Raw genomic sequence first — 21,924 nt, forward strand, 5'->3', positions numbered from 1 at the left:
ACCAGGGGGGTAGCCGTGTTAGTCTGTATGTTCGAAACGAAGAAGAAGTCCTGTGGCACCTTATAGACTAACAGATATTTTGGATCATAAGCTTTCGTGGGTAAAGACCTGCTTCGTCAGGTGAGGTTTTTGGCTGAGAACCCAGAAAGAGTGTGAACAGTGCCTCAAAGTTTTGCTTATGAAGTCTGATTTGAACCCCATTTTGGACCCTGGATTGTCAGAGCTAATGTCGTGTTGCTTGGCTCAAGTGCGTGGTAACAGCACTGCTGGGCCATGACACAGCACTGGGAAGGGACTCAGCTAGAAATTCTTAAGGGCAAGCAGCCTTCTCCAAGAGCTGCAATCTGTGAGCAGCACTGGTCCCTCAGAAGAAAAAGAATCCAGAAAGTGGGAATGCTCCCCAATTCCTAGAGCAGCACTGAAGGGTCATGGTGCTGTGACATGTGTGACAGGCCAAATGAGTTCAGCCTCTGCTATTAAGCTCTCAATGACTCCTGCCCCATTCTAGGGTCAGGTGACTGCAGAGACTCATTTCTGTCTGACCAGCAGAGCTGCTTAGACTTGCCATCCGCACCAGGGATATATGAGGCAGCGAAAGACTGATCTCTCTTGAATAACTGCCTGCCCCTCCCAGATGACACAGGATGACCTTGGGACCACCAATGTAATCAGGGAGAAAACTGGCATCAATGTTATGCCAATTACCATCACTGGTGCCATGAATGAGTTCCTGGGTAGGGCTGCTGCGCTGGTCCCCCAGCCCCAGTTGCCACTCTCTGATACCGATGGTCTCCACTCCTTCATAACCTTCGTAAACAGAGTCATCAGAGTCCTATCACTACAGCTTCACCAAGAGCAGGAGGTCCAGGTCCTATCCACATGACTGGCATTTTCTGCCAGCACTGTGGTCAGAGCAGTGACAAACCCCTACCTAGTGGCCATTTTGAACCCCTGGGCCATCCGTCAGGGCCAAAGCAATAGCAATTGGGCTCCTGCTCAGTTCAGATACAGCTACAACTCCTGCAGAGCAATGGCCATAGCATCAGGAATAGCCATGTGATAACGCTGCTGGCTCTAGGTGTCTGGGCTGTCTCACAAGGTTCAGCAGAGAATTCAGGACCTCCCATTTGAAGGAGCAGCCCCATTCCTGGAGAAAACAGACTCCTGCTTGCATAATTGGAAAGACTACAGTGTCACCCTCAGCAAGCTGAGTTCATAATAGCAACTTCCAATGAACTGGGCCTTCTTCTGAATGTGCAAAAAAATCCAATCTGTCCCCCATTCAGCAGATGGCATTTACAAGGATAGTACTGCACTTCACACAGGCTAAAGTATACCTCCCAGAATCATGGTTCAATCTAGGCCCTGTCTTACATTATCTAAGGTCGCAGGCAGTTCCCCATTCCCACAGAGAGGAATAGCCTGAAGCTCCTGGGACACATGTATCAGTTCTGACAGAAAACACCACAGTGATGTTTTATATAAACAAAGGAGGTGGGGGTTGATCATCTCAGCAGGTTGGTCCATGGCCACAAGTAGTCCCTGCACCCAGACGTCATGAATTCCATTTTCCCATAGTGGCCATTTCCCTAGACAGACCTATTTGCCACATGACAACAGGAAGTGCAAGTTTTTTGCTTTCCTAAATAAGAGTCTGGGCTCTGTTGTGGACACATTCCTCCTTCCCTGGAGGAGCCACCTCCTGTATCACCCCCCCACCCCTTTCCTCCATTCATAAATTGCTCAAAGTACAGAGGGATGAAACCTCATCATATTGATAGTTCCAACCTGGCCCCATCAGTACTGATACACACCTCCTTGGGAAAGGTCTATGGAATTCATGATCGCCTTGCTGATTTTCCCTGACTTCGTAACTCAAGATCCTGGCCATCTTCACTGGGGACCAAAGTCAAGACACTGGATCTTGCTCAGCTCCAGTGCTCCTGCTGGGAAGCAGGGTTGGGCCGCAGGGCCTTGCCCAGCTCAAGCAGGGGAAAGCTGGTTGGACCACAAGGCTTGCTCTGTTTTGCCCACCCAGCACTCCTGCTGGTGAGTGGGGTCAAGGCATGAAGGATTGCCCCACTATAGTGCTCCAGTTGGGAAGTGGGAATTGGGGGGCCTGCAAGCAAACATGCCCCAATCCTCCCTCTGGTAAGAGATGTGGGCAAGAGGAGCAGGGCAAATCCCTGCATCTTGACCCTCTCTCCCTCGCTGGAGCTGGACAAGGCCCCATGCTCTGACCTAACCCCATGGCAAGAGCACAGAATGAGCTGAGCAGGGGAAGAACTGGAGCAGAAATCGAGCTGGGACAGGTGTGGGCCACGGCCTACTCAGACCCACATGTGGCTACAATACTGGCTTGTTCTGACCAGGTCAGAGAAGTACTCCTTGACGAGAAACCTTCTACTAGAGCCACCTACCTGACCAAGTGGAAGATATTCTCAGTCTGGTCAGCACAACACTACTCATCACCAATGCTTGTATAGATACACCATATGTTGGAGTACCTCCTCCACCTTAAACAACAGACATTATCCATGCTATCAATAAAGGTGCACCTGGCCACTATTTTGGCTTTCATCTAGAAACAGAGGGTTGATGTCTCTACAGGCTATATCCATGTCTGATAGTCATTCCCAGTCAGACCTCAATTTGATCCTTCCAAACTAATTGGCCCACCTTTCAAACCGCTAGTAACGTGTTCTCTGATGTACCTCTCATACGAGGTGGCAGTTCCGGTATCAATAACTTCAGCCAGGAGGGCGTCCATGTTCAAGTCTTTTGCATCAAAACCTTCTTACAATGTTCTGTAAGGACAATGTTCAGCTCAGGCCACATCTAGCATTCCTGCTAAGGTTGTCTCCCAGTTTCTTGTCAACCAGAACATCTTTCACCCAGCTTTCTAAAATAAGCCACATTCAAACAACAGGGAGCAAAAACTTCACTTATTGGATATTCACCAGGCATTGGCCTTTTTATATAGCTTGAATAAACCATTCTGCAAACTCATCCAGCTGTTTGTTGGTGTAGCATACAGTATGGAAGGACTTCCAGTCTCTTCCCAAAGGGTTTCGTTATGGATAATGTCCTGCATCTGTGAGAACTATGACCTGGTGAAGGTACCTGCCCTGCCACTCACAGTATATTCCACCAGGGTCCAGCCTTCAGCAGCAGCATTCCTGGAGCATGTTCCAACCCAGGAAAGATGCAGAGAAGCTACATGATCCTACATCCATACTTTCACCTCTCATGCAATTAAATGTGTAGTACATGTCCATTCAGATACCCTCCTACCCCTCTGTCAGAGCAGCCAACAAGAGGGAACCGAGGGAGTAATGGCTTGGCAGAGCTCTGTATCCACCACAAGAAAGGCATTATCTCAAGGGGCACCTAACCTGATCCAACAGAGAATTCTAGGCTGCCGTACAGGCAGCATGTACACACCTGATTGGAATGGAAAGGAACAACACATCTTGAAGGTTAATAGTTAAGAGAAGGCAAGTACCCCTTTCTTCCTTCCTGTTGCCAGCAATGGGTGCACTTCAACATGGTTAAGTTGCAAGGCAAACCATGAACAGTACCATTGCAGTTGCAGGAAGATTAGCAGCTGCACTGAGGATCCTGGGAGTTGCCCAGACTCCAGGCACAGAGCTTGCAAATGGGTTTATCTATATCAGGATGAATGAGTAGAATTATTTGAGTTGTCTTAATATAAAGACAGGTCTTTAATCTTGTGATACAGAGAATCATGTGAGAAAAACAAGTCGTCCTGTGGCACCTTACAGACTAATAGATATTTTGGAGCATAAGCTTTCATGGGCAAAGACCTGCTTCATCAGAAGCATGAGAGAATCATGTGGTCATATGACACAAGGCAATGCAACTTACTGATTATAAAATACAGAATAATTGAAAAACTCTACTTGTTATAATTGTCAGTGATATAAATAACATTTTGTATTGCTGCACAGAGTACTGTATGATCTTCTATATAATACAGAAATCCATTTTGGTTAGGAACCCTCCTCCCATAATGGTAAAGAAAAGAGATCACTTCCCTTTACCAGTAAAGCAGCTGTCCTCATCTCCACCCATTCCTGTTGGTGGAGGTGTTATTGGAGTGCTGAGGTAGAAAAAGTACCCAAAAAGTTAGTAAGTAAAAGTATAGCTGCTCTTCAGTAAGACACTGGCACCCTTACCACCAGACTGTCCAGTTATGTGGACTCCTTCCTCAAACCCTATGCCACCAACACTCCCAGCTATCTCCGATATAACACTGACTTCCTGAGGAAATTACAAAACATCGGAAAAGTTCCTGACAACACCATCCTTGCCACCATGGATGTAGAGGGTCTGTACGCTACTATTTCACACGAAGACTGATTACAAGCCATCAGGTATACCATCCCTGATGTCACCACAGCCAGTTTGGTGTCTGATCTCTGTAACTTTGTTCTCGCCCACAATTATTTCAGATTTGGGGACAATTTATACCTCCAGATATGTGGAACTGCTATGGGCACCCTCATGGCCCCACAATATGCTAATATATTTATGGCTGACCTGGAACGATTCTTCAGCTCTCGTCCCCTATTACCCCTCGTCTACTTAAGATACATTGATGACATCTTTATGATTTGGACCCATGCTATAGGGACTCGAAGAATTCTTCAGAGACTTTAACAATCTGCACCCCACTATCAACTTATGCCTTGATTACTCCACACGAGAGAGACATTTCCTGGACACTACAGTACAAATCAAGAATGGCTTGATCACCACACTCTACCAGAAACCCACACATCGCTATACTTACCTACGTGCTTCTAGCTTCCATCCTGCACACATAACTAGTTCCATTGTTTACAGTCAAGCCCTTAGGTACAAATCACATTTGCTCTGATCCTACTGACAGAGACTGAAAACTACAAGATCTTCACCAAATATTCATAAACCTGAATTACCCACCAGCATAAATAAAAAAACAAATCGACAGGGCCAGATGAATACCCAGAGACTAGCTACTCCAAGATAGGCCCAAAAAAGTCAAGAACAGAACACCACTGGTCATTACCTTCAGCCCCCAACTCAAATCGCTGCAACGCATTATCAAAGAGCTACAACCTATCCTTAATCAGGATGCCACACTCCAGAAGGCCTTAGGTGACAGGCATGTTCTCTCCTACAGACAGCCTTCCAACCTTATGATGATTCTCACCAACAGCCACAGTCTATACCACAGGAACACCAGAACTGGAACTCTTCCTTGCAACAAAGCCCGCTGCTAGCTTTGTCCACATATTTATTCTGGAGATACCATCACTGGCCCTAACCAGGTTATTCACAGAATCACAGGCACATTCTCATGTTCCTCAACTAACATTATACACCATCATGTGCCAACAATGCCCAGATGCTTTGTATATTGGACAGACTTCAAACTCTCAGACAAAGAAGTTAACAGGCACAAACAGACATAAACACACTCCTGATCCACAAACTGGTCAGCCAATATTTTAATGGAGTGGGCCATTCTGTTAATGACTTAAAAGTCTGCGTCTTACTGAAGAGGAATTTCACAACAGTCTTGAAAGAGAGGCTGCTGAATTCTCTTTTATATTCAAATTCAACACATTAACACGTGGCTTGATCTGGGATGCGAATTTTCTGGGTCATTGTAGGGGCTCTTTTGCATACTTCGCTTAATCTAATTCTTGACTCCTGCCCCCCCACCCCCTCTACTCTTCGATTTGCTCACCTTGATCATTTTTTTTCTGATTTGTCAACCTTGATTACTATTTTTGGTTCTCTGTGCCTTAAATATTGAGTCTGTTCTGGTATGGCTATGGTCTGAAGAAGTGGGTCTGTCCCACAAAAGCTCACCTAATAAATTATTTTGTTAGTCTTTTTTGTTTTGATAGTATATAGACTAGCATGGTTTTCTCTTTGTCTATAAACTCTCTGATACTACATATAAACTGCAGTGGTAAGTGAAAACAAAAAAGAAAACTGAAAAAAATATTTACTGATTATAGAAGCAGAAGGTGGTACTTATCAGCAAAAATCAGAGAATGTTACCATAAGCAAAAATATACTAATCTGGTGTAGTGCCTTGTCTTCCTCAGTCAAGCCTGTCTGCAACAATTCTTTTAGCACCTTCTGGCACCAAAGAGAGAGGTGAAGGGTAGTCAGGCTCCTTACTTACAATAAACCAGGTAGTGCCCCTGTATGCAGTTACAAAACTATATTGTGATGTGTTCTTTCAAGTGGATAGTAAAAGGTGCTGGGGGCACTGAACATCTGAATTTCCTGAGTGCTTTTTGGAATATGATGTCAACTTTAAGATAATTTTCTTGCATATGAACAAGATATTTTTATCTTTTGGAAGTGAAGAGACCATAATTACCAGCTAAATCCTATGTTTTTTGACATTTGATTTTAAAGTCTTAGGGGCAGGAACAACCTCTACATTAGGCTTGCATGTACAATTCCTATAACAATAGGGGCAACAGATTATTCCTACCAACTGTGGTACAGTCTTGTATTTATAGATTCTCCAGACTGCTGTGCAAATGAATACTATGAAATATTTTAGGGGTTCCTTTCTGCAAACCACATACATATCTTTGATTGATTTTTACTATTATATATTTCAACTTTCATGATTCTAGGTGCAGACACACGTAAAAAATACCAAATCCCAGTTTGACAAGTTGAAAATGGATGTCTGTCAGAAGGTGGATCTACTTGGAGCTAGTCGCTGCAATATGTTATCACATTCTCTTGCTATTTATCAGGTATCTGCTTCAGCTTTACAGAATGTCTTACACTGGACGTGTGAAGGGAAACTAACTTTTTGATATAATGTGGGAGAATGAAGTAGTTAGACCAGAGCACAAAAGTGAACAAGACTTTATAAGCTGCAATGCATTGGTGGTAGCATCCTCTCTTCTGATATTTACAGGATGTAGCTGATGGCTAATATATTCACTGTAAAGGCAGCAGACAATGATTTAGCACCTCCCTTTGGGATTTCTTAGAAGAATTTCTACTTTATAAGAGGCTTTGTATTTTTACATATATTCATTCGTCTTGAAATAAAGATGGCAATACGGGGGTTTTGCAAAATCATTCAAAAAGATACCTTGGATACAGAAAAATCCTCCTTTCTAATCTCTCTCTCAGCACAAGATCATCTTTCACCCTAGCAAACTCTTTTTTCCTCTCTGTCCTGTCCTCTCCACAGTAAAACCTGGAAGTTTCAGGAGCAACTTTTTCCTCTGTGGAACATGCAAACATCTATGGACAAATGGCCAGAAGGATAGAGTTAAACTTTCCCATCTTGAAACATCCCTGACACGTCATTTTTACTGAAATGGGATATTGGCAGTGGGAAGAACTCCCAGTTTGTTTAGAGATTGATTATGTCAATTGAGACAGGGAAATAAAGATAAAAATAGCTGTCCAAGGTAAATCTGTGTATTAGCTCCTTTAGCTTTGTCTTTCTCAGATAACCCTTTTGCACTTCTGCAAGAAGACAGCAGGACTGATGCTCAAAATCCATGAGGAGTTCATAGGTTTCCAGCCATATTCCTCTATTGCACTTGAGGTGAAGTTTTCATGTTATTTCTGTTAGATACATGGTTCTTGAAGCAAAAATTATATTTCTGAAGAAGTAAATTTGAAATGCAGTTTGTCTAGAATTAAACTACAAACAAGTCTGACATGAACAAGTCCATTTCCTATGCTCATTCTTCAAGTTTATCAAGTGGACAAATAGTTGTTCTACTTACTTTTATTTTACTTTATTATTTACATTTTTGTACTTTCTATGTAAAAAGCAAAACAAAAACCCCTATAAGTCACGCTTTATATGAAGGTTCCATTTATAAAATATACAAAGGGTTAATAAGCACATGATTTTAATAATGGCTAGTTGTTAGGGTATTATACAGCCTAACAGATTGCTTATTGCTGTCCAGGACTGAACTCCAGTGATGTGCTTATAACCATCCATAACATAGTATTAACTCATGTCTGTAACATGCCCATACCAATAGAATTTATAAATGGAAGCATTATATAAACTATGACCAAAAGGTAAGTGCATCTGTATAACTACAGTCATAATAGTATAAAATTAGTGGTGTAGGCAGACTGGGACACTTGGGGGGCGCAATTTAGGGTGTGGGGCCATGACAGAAGAACAGGGGCTGGAGCCATACGAGCCACTTCTCCTCTCTCCATCTTCCTGGGGAAGGGTGATAGATGCTCTGACTAGGGGCCTTGGAAAAATGTGGTGCTGAAGAATAGTGCACGCCCACCTGTGCTGCCTGTCTTGGCCAGAACTCCAGATGGGGAATGGGTCAGGGGCTTGTCCCTCTCTTCCCAATATTCCCACCAAGGAGCAGGAGCAAAGCTCTGGGTTTGCCCAGCCCCAACGCGAGAGAGAGGGTTGAGCTGGGGCGCTTTCCCAGATCCTGCCCAGGAGTGGGGTTGGGATACAGGGGTTTGCTCTGCTCCTTCTCTCACCCAGTACTCCTGATGGGGCTCAGGGTTGGGGCACGGGGGCTTCCCCCTCTCTGGTGCTCCAGGTGGGGAGTTCGGGGTGTTGCAAGCTCCCATGTCCCAATTCTACTCCCCAGCAAGACTGCTGGGCAAGAGGAGCAGAGCAAATCCCTGACCTGGCTCTGTCACTGGGGCACTGGACAGGCAGAATGAAGGATGCTCCATACCCTAACCCTGTACCTAAAGAGAAGCACCAGGCAGAGCAGGACAAGTCCCTGGGGCCTGACCCTCTTTCCATAGCTGGAGTGCAGGAGCTGGGCAAGCCCCTGAACTCTGACCTCACTCCCTTTCAAGAGTGCCAGTCAGGCTGATGATGGCAAAGGCTGGGACAGGAACAGAGCTGGGATGGGTATGGGCTTGCCTGTGAGTGCTCCACAGCCCACTCAGGCCCACCCATGGCTGCCCCTTTGTATAAAATGTAACCAGAATTTACTAATTACAAAAAATTGTTGTTACAAGCAAGAAAGTGAGAGAAAAGTTACTGCTCTAGAGATTGCTATGTTCAGATCTTTAGATGGAGAGGTGAATTTTGTAGGTATCATCTGTTCCTACCTTTAAAATACATTTTCTCCACTTTTCAACAACCACAGGAACCTTCTGTAAACAATCCCACTGAAGAACGTAAAGAGAAGATAGAGAAAGACACCATCAGTGCAAACCTTCATAAGTAAGCAAGAAGAAAAATTACATGAGATTGTAGCAGATTAAAAACTCATATGTTGAACATGTGTGCATTATGTAGATGATCTCTGCTTCCTAGGATTTATTATATTTTATATAAATAATAATATATAAAAGCCTTACTATATTCTCCAACATCTATTTTGAAACTCTCAATTCTTTTTCCACTTCGGCATTTTCTTAATGTTTTTATTTCTGTTTTTCCCCCCTCCACCAAAATAATTACTTCATATTGTTAAATTAAAATAATTGGTTGTAGTCAGTACATATTAGACCATTTTTCATGACAATTTGTTTCTTATTTATATATGTTAAAATGTGATACAATTTTGTCAAAGTTTGCAAAAGTTACTGAATTTGTTTATAAGAAATGTGTCAACCTCTAGTAAATTTTAGAGTTTACTGCCATCTTAATAAAACCAAACAGATATATTAAGTAGGTATTAGCTCATGAGAGTTACTTACTGTAGATCTGGCAGAACCATTTTCTTAATTATTTGTCTGGATCAGTTTCCATTTAACCTTAATTTCACCAGGCAGAGAAAAGTGATTTTAAAAAGTAAAAATAGAAAATGAACACAGGCCAGAATGGTTTGAAAATGACTGCCTAATGTTAAGCTTTGAAATCAATAATTAGGCACCTAACAAATGGCCTAGTATATAGAAGGGCTGATGAATTAGTGTGAATTAAAGGAGTTCAGCCTATTCAAGATCTGACTTTTGTCCTGTTACTTGTGAGAAAAGGGGTCAGTTTTTCTTCTCACTTGTACCAGTGTAAAGCCAGAACTACCTCACTGAAATCCTTGGAGTTATCTAAAAGTAACACCAAAATTAGAGAGGAAAAGTAGGCCTAATCTCTCTCTCTAGTGTTGAACCATTAACTTTTCAAGAAATCTTGCTTCTTAGTGCTGTATGTGACCAGTTCTCTCTGATGTGTCAAGCAGGTTAATTTTGTTGGATGAGGAAACTTCTATCAGTTCGGAAAATGAAGCAGGTAAGATGTTAAATATATATGCATATTTTGGATTTCAGGCAGTTCGATTGGGTGACAAGTAATTAAGTCACTCCAAACTCATGGCTATAAAACCATTGACTTGTCACATGTCAATGTGTATTTTATTGTCTTGATCTTACATTCTATATTTTAACACACACATGCTATAGTCCTGTACATCCTTATTTCAGTGACCTTGTGCATATTCATTATGGTACTATTAGTTCCATAGTATTGAAATATTGATGTCTCTCATTCAGTACATATGGTAGACATTGTTCCTCAGGTTTATAAAAAAACTACTCAAAAACCAGATGTTCCGTTATATGCAATCATAGAAACACGCAGAGGGGTCTTCTGTGGTATTGGAACCTTTTGATCCACAGCACAGATCTCTACTGCTTGAACTAAACGCCATCTTCTGTGTGAGTCAGCCACTAGAGAGGGAATAAGACAAACTTTGACAGGTCATTTCACATTTGCTAACAGTAGAGGAATGCTGAGATTTCAGAATCTTTGGTTCTATTCCTCAATCATTCCAAGTTTGACAGAGAGTATGTCCAGTGATCACAGATTCTTCTGTCTAATCCTTCCAAGTTTGACTTCTGCTCCACCTCCAGCCTTAGCTTGTCTCATTCCTAGATCTTCACTGGCTCCTCATTCCAATTCCAGTCTCTCTGCCCAGCAAACCCCAGTCTAAGTCCCACCCTGACTGACAGTTTCAAATCTCCCCATCTCCTTATTTAGTTTTAGCCTCCAACCCCCTGCTGCTTCCTTTTCCCTCCTGCAGTGGCTCCTAGTTTCCTTGCCACCTTTCCTAGTATTTCTTTTACCTTCACCAGTACTGGCTCCCACTATCCCTAACTATCCAATCCCAGCCATAGGTCCAGCTCTTGTCCTCGCTGCAGTTAACTCAGTAACTTCCTCTTCCCCATTGCCTGATGAGGAATGATACGATCACCTAGAGCTCAGTTCATGTGACCAGTGCTGCAATTCCAAGGAAAGTCCTGCTAAGTCTTATAGCGCTGGGCTAGAGGATGCTCAGTACAGATGAATCTTTTAAACATTTAGTGATCACATTATTCGTTTATACTGAGTGTATGCAAGCAGATTTTTTAAATGCTCAGAGTTTGGCCAAATTTATGCACAGTTTCATGCAAAAGGCTAATCTTTGATCTAAGTGTGACCACTGCCCATTTTCAAATATTAATATGAAAGTAGGCACTATAACTTCTGATCAAAACAGCATTAAAAAAAGTAACAGAAGCCTTGGAAAGGCTGAGCTATTTTTGTTGAGGCAGACATTCAACAGGTCTAACTTTGGCAAAGTTATAAGCAACTAAAATCAGTCATATTACGAGAAGTGTTGAGCTACTTGCACCACCCATAATAGTTTTTGTTTGTCACAGAAATGTAAGGTGCTTCTCATTTTTATTCTGATATCGAAATAAAAGGGAAGTTGAAAACCCATACAAGACTTTAGAGTGCTCAACATGTTTGTCAAGGCTCAGAAGTTCAAGATGGTCACATTAGGAATAGTTATTCTACTGGCCGATATTTTTGGTCCTCAATCTTCAAGAAGTATTCTCCAAGGTTCTCTGGTAGTGGCAGACCACTTAACATGCCAAAGGTGGCATGATTTATCCTTACCTGGACAATTGTCTCCTCGAGGCCTGTTCCTTCACCAAAGCCCAATGAATCATCCATACCGCACTAGATCTGGTCCTCTAACTCACAAAAATTGACGTTAATGCCACTACAGTGGTTAGAATACACAGGAAACAACTGTGACTCCATTCAGGGAAGGGTGCTTCTCGCACGTCATAAGATTCGTGTGTGCGTGCACGCACGTGTGAGTGACAGAGAGAGAGAAATATGAGGAGCAATACCATGCCCGTTATATTACATATGCCTCTGAGTAGGCCTGTTGGGGAAGGCTGTGGATGGAGAGGATACATAGTAATGACTCCGGAAAAATGGGCAAAAAGTGTGTTTTTCAAAGCAGTATCTGGGCCTTAAGAGGATACATAGGCAGTAGAACCTCAGAGTTATGAACACCAGAATTGCAAATTGACCAGTTAACTGCATTCTTCATTTGGAACTGAAAATATGCAATCATACAGCAGAAGATGGGGTGGGGGTGGGAAGGAAAGAAGCAAATACAATGCAGTACTGTGTTAAATGTAAACGACTAAAAATAGAGAGAAAGTTTAAAAGGAGATTTGACAAATAAGGAAGCTGTGATTGTTTCATTTAAATTAAGGTGGTTAAAAAGATCATTTTTCTTCTGCATAGTAAGTTATAAACTTTTGAAAAAACAATCAGAATGTGGTGTTCAGAATTATGAACAACCTCCATTCTCAAGAAAGATAGACAATAGAAGTAACTAAGTAGTCATGGATTAGTAACTAAGAAATGGTAAATTCTAAATATGAACATAAATTAATAGTGAGATAACACCAACTATTCATATTGGGATGAATATTGTTGAATACTTATAATCTGGACAAGGGAATAAGACAGTGAAGGTCAACAATTGCACATGAGGATTATATAGGTTAATCAAAACAAGGAAGAACTCAGGAACTTTAGAAGGATCAAATAAAGTCAGCAAACTGGGCAACACTGTGGCAGAAAAATGCTGTATAGATAAGTACAAGAGAATGCACAGTGTAAAATTAATAGGCCAGATTTCAAAGTCATAACCCCCCCACAAACCACACTTTTTGAAACAGGAAAAAAAATCTATTTTGGAAAAGAAGACTTGGATATTTATTCTAGTGCCAATGCTCACTATGTCTCTTCCTAAAAGGCCTTAATTCCTCAGGCTGTTTATTCAAACAAGGTTCATAATTCAAAATAAGCACATATATTTTGCAACGATCCTTTAGGGAGTCAAAAGCACTGGTCTGCTAGTAGCAACACTTTCCTAGGAGACTACCTGCCTTTTATGTTCTTTTGACGATCAAGTATAGTTGTTCTGCTTCTTTCCCTGACTTCACTTTTCTGAGGCTATGTCTACACTACGACCCTCCTTCAAAGGAAGGACTAGGGTATTGGAAGTTTACTAATGAAGTGCTGCGCTGCACATGCAGCACTTCATTAAGCAAATTCCCCCCTGCGGCAACTTCGAAGTTTTAAGTCAAGCAAAGGGACTTGGAAGTTGCCCCAGCACTTAGAAGTACCAGCTGGTGAGCCGAGGCTAGACGCAAGCCAGTATTTCGAAGTTTAAAACTCACCTGCTGGTACTTCTAAGTGTCGGGGCAACTTCGAAGTCCCTTTACTTGACTTAAAACTTCGAAGTTGCCACGGGGTGTGGGGGGGGGAATTTGCTTGATGAAGTGCTGCGTATGCAGCACAGAACTTCATTAGTAAACTCTCAACACCCTACTTACCATCCTTCCTTTGAAGGAGGGTGGTAGTGTAGACAAGCCTTGAGTCTTATATTTCTACCTCCCAGGGAATCATTGCCTCCTTTCATTAGGTAAACTGGGATGTCATATAACAAACCAACCAACCCCTGCCCACACCTGCCATTTTGGATGCTGAAGGGTCTGTAAGATAGAAAGGAACAATTTTAATTTATTTCACATATTACTGAGTTATAAAATAAATCTGCCACTCAAGAAGTGATCTGTATTCATTTTTGACTGCTCAATTAAAATATATCGACTGTCAAAAATGCAGAAGGGTATTAGAATGTATTAAAAAGAAAGAAAAAATATATAATAGCAACATTTCTATTTTCAGTAAGTCAATATATGCTGCCACCTTGAATACCCTGTTCTGTTGTGGGTATGTGTGGCATGTCATTTTAGAGACAATGTGTCACCATGACTCAGCAGGTCATAACTGAGGATGCCAGATTCAGGACAAATTGCTAAGAAATAGGGCAGATTTACTCCAAACTGGTGGTTATCTAGTCATCAGATGTACCAAACCACTAGCAAAAGTAAACTTCTGGCTTACCACACTGATTAACAAGAAGTCAAAATGCAGTCACCTTAGGAATTCCAGCATTTATTTCACCATACAGACACTAAACTCAATTATGAGTAGCTATTGAAAACAAAATTTAATCAAAGGATTCCTCTGGCCCAACGAAAATCAACCACATAAGCAAGTCAGTATAAAACTTGCATCTTAACCAATAATCAGACTGCTGCTTATCCTTTTGTAACCTCAAAGCTAAAGGTTTATTAATAAGATAAAAGAAAGAATGGATAAAAAATCATATGCATTCACTTGATTGCATAATTCTGAAATCAGTTTTGAAAAACCGCTAGTTTGCAGAAGTCTTTGGAAATTACCCAAAGAGCTTAGGGCTCATCAGTCCTTGTTTAGAATTTGTGGAAAAGTGTAGGCAAAGATAAAGTCCAGGGTCATATGAGCAAGTCACATGGCTTTGACTCTCAGAAGCAGCCAATGCCCACTTGGCTGCTAAAGCATCCACAGGTAGGCCATGCTTACACCAGCGCTTATCTTGGCAAAATTTTTGTTGCTCAAGATGTGAAAAAAACCACCCCATGAACAGTACAAGTTTTTTAATATAAGCTCTCATTAGTGGGAAAGCGTGTCCCACCACATGTTGAACTGGTTTTAGTATGTCAACGAGAGACTTCTTTCCCCTCTGCATAATGTAGCTATCCAAATGCTTTTACAGTGGTGCTGCTGTATCAGTACAACTATGCTGCTGTAAACTTGTAAATGAAGATATTGCTGAACACTTGATGGTTGGGACAAACTTCTTCTATGGCCCATTGTGAGGGTCAGTTTCCCTTCATAGGTCACCAAGCTGTCTAGCTACAATGTAAGTTTACCTTGCATGTATTACCTCAGGAACAAACATATTTTGGATACAGATCTGATTCTGTCACCAATATTAATGATTTCAGACACAAAAATGATATATTCAGATAAACAGGATGATCATACTTAACAGAGCATAACTTTAACATTGACACCTTATGACATACTTTGTACAAGATTTGTTGCAACTGTATAACAGTGATAATGTTTGAATTTGAATCAGAACATCACACGAGGTAGCAGAGGTGATATTGTTTATTAGACCAACTGCTACTGATGAGAGAGACAAGCTTTTGAGCTTCCACAGACCTTTTCTTCAGTTCATTGTACATACATTCATTACAATAGATTGTGAAGAGAAACGTAATACCAAGTTGATGGTGGAAATCTCAGTGTGTAAATCTCATGCTGCACATAAATTATGCTATTGCAATGCTGTGGTGATTTGGTTGACCATGTTTATAATAAATTGATGTATTAAAAGAACTAACATTGTCTTTTACTACTAGATGTTTAAGATTTGCATGAACTTTCAAGATTATCCATTATGAAAATGTGTCTTAAAAAGCTGTATTTGCATCTTGTGATTGCAAATCAGTTTCCTACAACCAGTTCTACAATCTGACTCAGATGGGCAGATCCTGTGGTGGCCCACTAACTTCAGTAATACCCCATGCAGATGTGAGGGTTGGTCTGCAGGATTGAGGCATAAAACATGTTATCTTGTCATCTAGGCATTGCAAATTCTTATTTTGAGCCAAATTCTGCTTTCAGCAACAGAAACTGAAGTCTGAATGAATTTATGGATGTGCCACTAACAGAGCAGAATAAAACGTTAGCAGGAATTTAATAATCATAAGGAGCACAGTCTATGCTATTATTTTCTGAAAAACACTCTTCCATCTTGTTTTCTTTCCTCCTTCAGTTTCAAGCAATCTGTTGGTAGATTCTTTGGAAGGAGAAGATTTTGAGAAACAGCTGTCATTCCTAGATAACATATTGAGTCCCTGTTCTTCAAGTGCTGGACAGATCATCCAGGAACATCAAAATGTGCTTGGGAGTCCTCATACCAATCTCCTTTCACAGAATTGTGCTACAGAGTCAGAACCTCTGCCTAGTTCTTCTGGCTTCCTACCTTCACAGCTCCTTGACCTAGGCCTTCATTCTGCTGGTAGCTGCAGTAGTAAGCATCAGTGGCATCAGCAGTCGTTCTGAGCTAAGGTGGGGTGGGGGGCCAAGAGCAGAAGGGGGGGCCCCCAACAGCAGTTAGCTTTAAGCACCACCTGGACTGTTGTGCTGCCCCACCCCCGCAACACTCTGTCACAGCTGTGCACAGCTTGAGCAGCACTGCCATGGCATTTGAAAGGGGCTACTTCAAGGTGTGACCCTGAAGGTGCTTCACCTTAACTATCTTGATGCCTTGTGGTTCCAATCAGCGATTTGTGGTAGCAGCACCCTGGTCGGCTGCGCATGTGCAGTGGCCACTTTGTGTGGCTCTGAGGGGTTATCCCGTGTGTGCAGCCAACTGACTTCCAGTCAAAGCAACAACAGGGCCTCAACTTTCCAATTACTAGTTTACTTTTTCTTTTGCTTTTTCCCTTTCCTCTACTGTGGGCATTTTCTTTTCATCTCACTCACTTAAAAAAATGCTTTTAGTTATCCCTCAGCCACTGGTGGGCCATGCCGCCTCCTTCTGTTTACACCATCAGCCATTAACAACCTTGGTCTTTTTGAGTCTACCTGGACAGCTCTGAGTTATGCTGTGTTTGCCTGGATTTAAATGCTCCCTCTCCTACAGGTTATCCATATGGATTTCAGATGGACACACTCTATGCCTACATTGCCTCGGGGAGACTCACATCACCCAAAAGTTTTCCCACTGTAAAATGCTTATTGCCAGGACACTAAAAGTTCAGGATCTCCCACTCAATTTACTGATAGTGGAGAAATCTCAAGAGCTGCTTTGGACCCAGAGTCTAAAATGCTTCCGCCATGGCAGTCACTTACAGCTACCAAAGACAGGGACTCCACTTCCACAACTACACCTAAGGACCTGGTCCCAAGAAAGGCCTTCAAACATTAGGCCCAGTCGCCACTGTGCTAATATCTGCCTAAGCAAAAACAGTCTGTGGGAGTGAAATCTGAGGAACTGAGGACTATACACCATGCATGCACACACTTCCTCCCACTAATATAAAACAAACCCATCCATTTTCTCATGGACAACACAGCATGTATGTATTACATCAACCATCAAGGTGGAGTACAATCCAACTTCCTATGCGCAGAGGCAGTCAGACAATGGAATGTATGCATTTGCTGTAACCTTCTTGCTTCTTTCAATACCCTAGTGGACAAACTCAGTTGCCATTTTGCCAAGCAACACAAATGAGAAATAAACACTATTGCCATCCTACAAATCTTCCACAAGTGGGAACACCACCAAATTGACTTATTTGCAATATGACAAAATTGCAAATGTCACCAGTTCTGCTCCAGAGCTGGCTGGGGCAAGGGCTCGCTAGGCAATGCTTTGCTCTTATCATGGAAGGCAACCCTACTATACGCATTTCCCACAGTACCAATCATTACTTGAGTAATTCAAAAAATACAGGAAGATCGAGCACACGTTGTAACAGTAGCCCCCACATGACCCAGATAGGTGTGGTTTCCCTACCTCAGTCAATTCCCAATGTCTGGGTCCTTTGACACTGCCTCCTTCCCAAAATCTGTTTTTATAACACCGTGGTCACATGCTCCCTCCCGCCCAAACAACTCTCCATCTGAAGGCATGGCTACTCCATCACTCCATCTTGCTGGAAACACCTGCTCAGACAGAGTGAAACATCTTAATCAACAGCTGTTGCCTGACTATGCATAAAACTTATCTTTCCAAAAGGAAGTTATTTGTACACTGGTGCCACTGGTAACAAAGGTCCCCTATGTCAACTCCTTCTTTCAATGGTATTGGATTACTTACTGGACATAAAGGACTCTGAACATTCCTGCAGGTCTACCTCGCTACCATCACAGGTTTCCATAAACACAATACATAGCTTCTCCATCTTCTCTCACCTGATGGTAATGCACTTTCTTTTGGTTATTCAGAACATGTACCTTATGTTCAGAGGCCCTACTCTGCCATGAGACCTAAATTTTGTCTTCTAAAGCCTCACAAGATCTCCCTTCAAACTCTCAGCCTCCTTTCCCTTCACTTATCAAAGAAAATGATTCTAGTGGTGGCTATCACATCAGCCAGGTACATGGGTGAGATAGCCACCCTCACAGCACACCCCCCTCACATCATCTTTTTAACGGAGGGGTCTGAGTGGACAGCTCAATGCAGCAACCAAAAAACAGAAGGCTACTCAAAGGCGTTCCACCAGTGGCAACAATCTGCCCCAGGTTTTACCCTGCAACCTGTCTGGATGGAACGGGGTTCTAATCCAATGAGGTTTACAGGGTTGTGACGTGCTGCTTCGTTCCCAAGAAAGGACGACAGACAACAGGGATAAACTTAACCAAATAAACTATTTATTAGGAGTAGAAATATTCTTTTTCTTTTAGAATTATATGTTTCTTTTATACTGAATAGGTTGTGTATCTCTTTTATACTAAAACTACAACTAGCTAATTTCCCTACCTTTCTAGGCCTAGCACAGGATTGTATTACTTATGGACTAATAGCCTTCAAATCAATGTATTATCCCAACAACAAAGCTATACTAATCCCTCCTATTACTTACTTTGAATCCGAGGGAACACATATTACTCTTCTTCGCGTGCTGTGAATGGAAGAATTATTGCAGAGCTGTTATTTTTCTTTTATAATATCCCCGGCTCTTCCTAAGGTTCGCCGGAGTCGCTCAACCCTAGGCCGAATTACCTTGGGGAGCAGATCTTATGAAATAAATTTACCTATGCTAAGCTATAGGATTTTCTTTTTATATTAAGCGGGTTGCCCTGCTGGCCAAACAGGGGAGAGCCCGATAAAATATGGGATTTCCACCAAGGTACTTTCCCTCAATTACTATGGGGTTTTCCTATTTAAAGGTTATCCCCTCAATGAGTGGAACTGCCTATTTTGGCCACCTGATTATGGGTAGCCTTTTACTGCAGAACCTGTTTGCCCTTAAAAGGTTAAGATGCTGGGGTTATCCCAGTCAATGGGTTTGCCCACAGCTGCTCTACCCCTACTAAATAATGGGGGAGCTGACAGCTCTGTATAAAATAATAATAACTATAGGCTATATCAATCTATCTAATCTTCTATATGTATGTGTTATTTTCAGGCTAGGTCAATAAGACCGGCCTCCTGTGCTTTACAATAGGGCCCTAGAAAGTAAGGGTCACAAAATATGAGACGCGTCTACACTTGTTCTGTATTTCTAACTCTACCATGCATATAACAACAGCAAGGAATTACAAGCATCAAAGTAACTATAAGAACTAACAGAGATAACAAAAACACATATCCTGTATCCATTCCTATACAAATAAACTAATCCAGTTGCTCATGTTACTGGAAAGCCTAATTGTTTTAAGTACCTTCACTATCCTGTTCTGTTAGTCCGGGCGCCGGGCCCACGGGTCTCTTCCCTTGAGGCTAGGAAAGGACGACCCTCACGGCGCGCTTGTACGGCAGCCGCGGACAGGTCTGACAGGAAAGTAAAGGGGAGGAAAGAAGCCAGGAGGAAAAGACTGGCTTGGTGAACAAAAACCTCCTGGAAAAAGGCAGCCTGTGTTTCAATCGCCGGCCTGCAGGGGTCAGCGGCTGAAAGGGCAGGGCTGCTTCCGCGGCTCACCCGTGCAGGGCACCTGCCGGCGCGGTCTGCCAGGTGAGCCCCCCAGATGAAATCACTGGGGCCTTTAAAAGTGATTTCAGCTCTCAATAAGGCTGGAGCTCTTCTGTTCTTCTCTTGGTTTCTTCTCTGGCCCACGGCGGCTAGCGTGCGGCGATTGACACGACGCTCTGCTTCAGCTTTTTCCGCCTGGAATGTTCAGCTACGGGCGAGAGTCCAGCTCTTAGCACAGTCTCTTTGGTCTTCCGATCCGCTTCCTTCTTCGTCCTCAGGCGGACTGCCTGGCTGCGGGCTGCGCTCCAGAATTTATGGAGCCATGGCGGACCTGGTTGGACACCTCCACCTGCCAGGTCTGCACCTGCGTTGCCCTGGCAACCAGGATGCATTCCCTATTTACATATTCATGAGCATCCTAACCCTACCTATCGGATTACAGGATTTTAAATCTTAACTCAAATATTCATTACTCTCATAAATATTCATTCTAACCGGCCTTCCTAACAGCCATCCTATATCCCTTACACTATATCTATTAGTATAAACACTTTAACATTGTATTTTGAAATAATTTTTTCTTTATTTTTGTTTTATTTTCATAGGGGTTGATAGAAAATAAAGTCAAACAAACCAAAATGTAGGTTATTTATTTTTAAAATGCTCAGCTTCTCTAGGCTGCCTGGAAAGGGTAGTGGAAGGCACACAAACCTCACAGCCCATGGCCAGGGACATATTCTCTTAAAAGAGGAATTTACAACACTTTTCCAAGGACAGAGTAACCTTACAACCATACCCCAAACCTTCCATATTAATTAACCCATTTAGCTACCTTTTTCCCCCAAACTACATCAGGATGCCTTCCAAACCTTTCTCCACACATTCTAGACATTCAAAGAGCCCTAGCCTTTTACCTAACAAGGATGAAACCCGGGTGTAAAGTAGAGTGGCTCTTTCTGTCCACAGCCAGACACTCAAAGAGCCAACGCCCCACATCCACCCAAAGACTCTTGAAGTGGATTTCTTCATAAGAACGGCCATACTGGGTCAGACCAAAGGTCCATCCAGCCCAGCATCCCATCTGCCGACGGTGGCCAATGCCAGGTGCCCCAGAGAAGGAGAACAGAAGACAATGATCAAGTGATTTATCTCCTGCCATCCATCTCTTGCCCTTGTTCTGAAGGCTAGGGGCACCATACTTTATCCCTGGCTAATAGCCATTTATGGACCTAACCTGCAAAAATTTATCAAGCTCTTTTTTAAACCCTAATAGAGTCCTGGCCTTCACAGCCTCCTCGGGCAAGGAGTTCCACAGGTTGACTGTGCGCTGTGTGAAGAAAAACATGTGTGCTTACCTGCTCTACCTTTGTAACAACGAACCACACCGCAGTGGCTGAGGGACAACTAAAAGAATTTTTTAAGTGAGCGAGATTAAAAGAAAATGCCCACAATAGAGGAAAGGGAAAGTAATTTATTTCACTAGGGCAATGGTGACAACCACAGCATTCTTCAATAATGGCAGTGCAGCTGCCTGGCCATCCCTGCATGTATTTGCGCAACATTATGCCCTAACCACTGGGCCAATCAACAGCTATGGTCAGAAGAGCTGTCCCATTGACTATGCATGGGGCATGACCTCAAAGCCCAAGTCGGACACTGCTCTACAGTCAACTAATTTTGGAGCACCCACAGGGACATTACTCGAAGAAGAGTTACTCACTCGCTACAGAAACCATGGTTCTTTGAGATATGTGTACCCATGGGTGCTCTGCTGCCCTCCCTACTGCCCTCCTTTGTAGATGATGCTTGTGTTTCCAGGGTAGACAAGTAACAGAGGGAGCCGCACTGCATGCCTGCTTGATGGACATCAATGTCAAACACACACAAACCACATGTGCATGGCACAACAGGGCATTGCTACACTAAAAATCTCTGATCACTGGCATGGGGCGCACCAGCCCCTAAATGTGGAGCACCCACAGGGATACATATCTCAAAGAACCATTGTTACTGCCCTGGGCAAGTAGCTCTTCATCAACCATCATGTCAGCATGGAGAGTAGGGGAGTTGGAAGCC

At 42.6% G+C, this 21,924-nt stretch overlaps 1 protein-coding gene across 6 annotated transcripts in view; it reads left to right on the forward strand.

The window, feature by feature from the left end:
* Positions 1-21,924, forward strand: part of ICA1L (islet cell autoantigen 1 like) — a 53,675-nt gene that overhangs the window by 25,023 nt on the left and 6,728 nt on the right. For 3 of the 6 annotated variants that reach the window (XM_075001861.1, XM_075001858.1, XM_075001859.1), the window contains exons 6-10: positions 6,672-6,797; positions 7,511-7,609; positions 9,159-9,235; positions 10,191-10,243; positions 15,978-16,235. In XM_075001861.1, coding sequence (XP_074857962.1) covers positions 6,672-6,797; positions 7,511-7,609; positions 9,159-9,235; positions 10,191-10,243; positions 15,978-16,235 — 613 coding nt within the window. The remainder of the gene's footprint in view (positions 1-6,671; positions 6,798-7,510; positions 7,610-9,158; positions 9,236-10,190; positions 10,244-15,977; positions 16,236-21,924) is intronic. The other 3 variants (XM_075001860.1, XM_075001862.1, XM_075001863.1) reach the window with 3 other exon arrangements.

The sequence above is a fragment of the Carettochelys insculpta genome, chromosome 8 (assembly GCF_033958435.1).
Source record: "Carettochelys insculpta isolate YL-2023 chromosome 8, ASM3395843v1, whole genome shotgun sequence".
Lineage (NCBI taxonomy): Eukaryota > Metazoa > Chordata > Testudines > Carettochelyidae > Carettochelys > Carettochelys insculpta.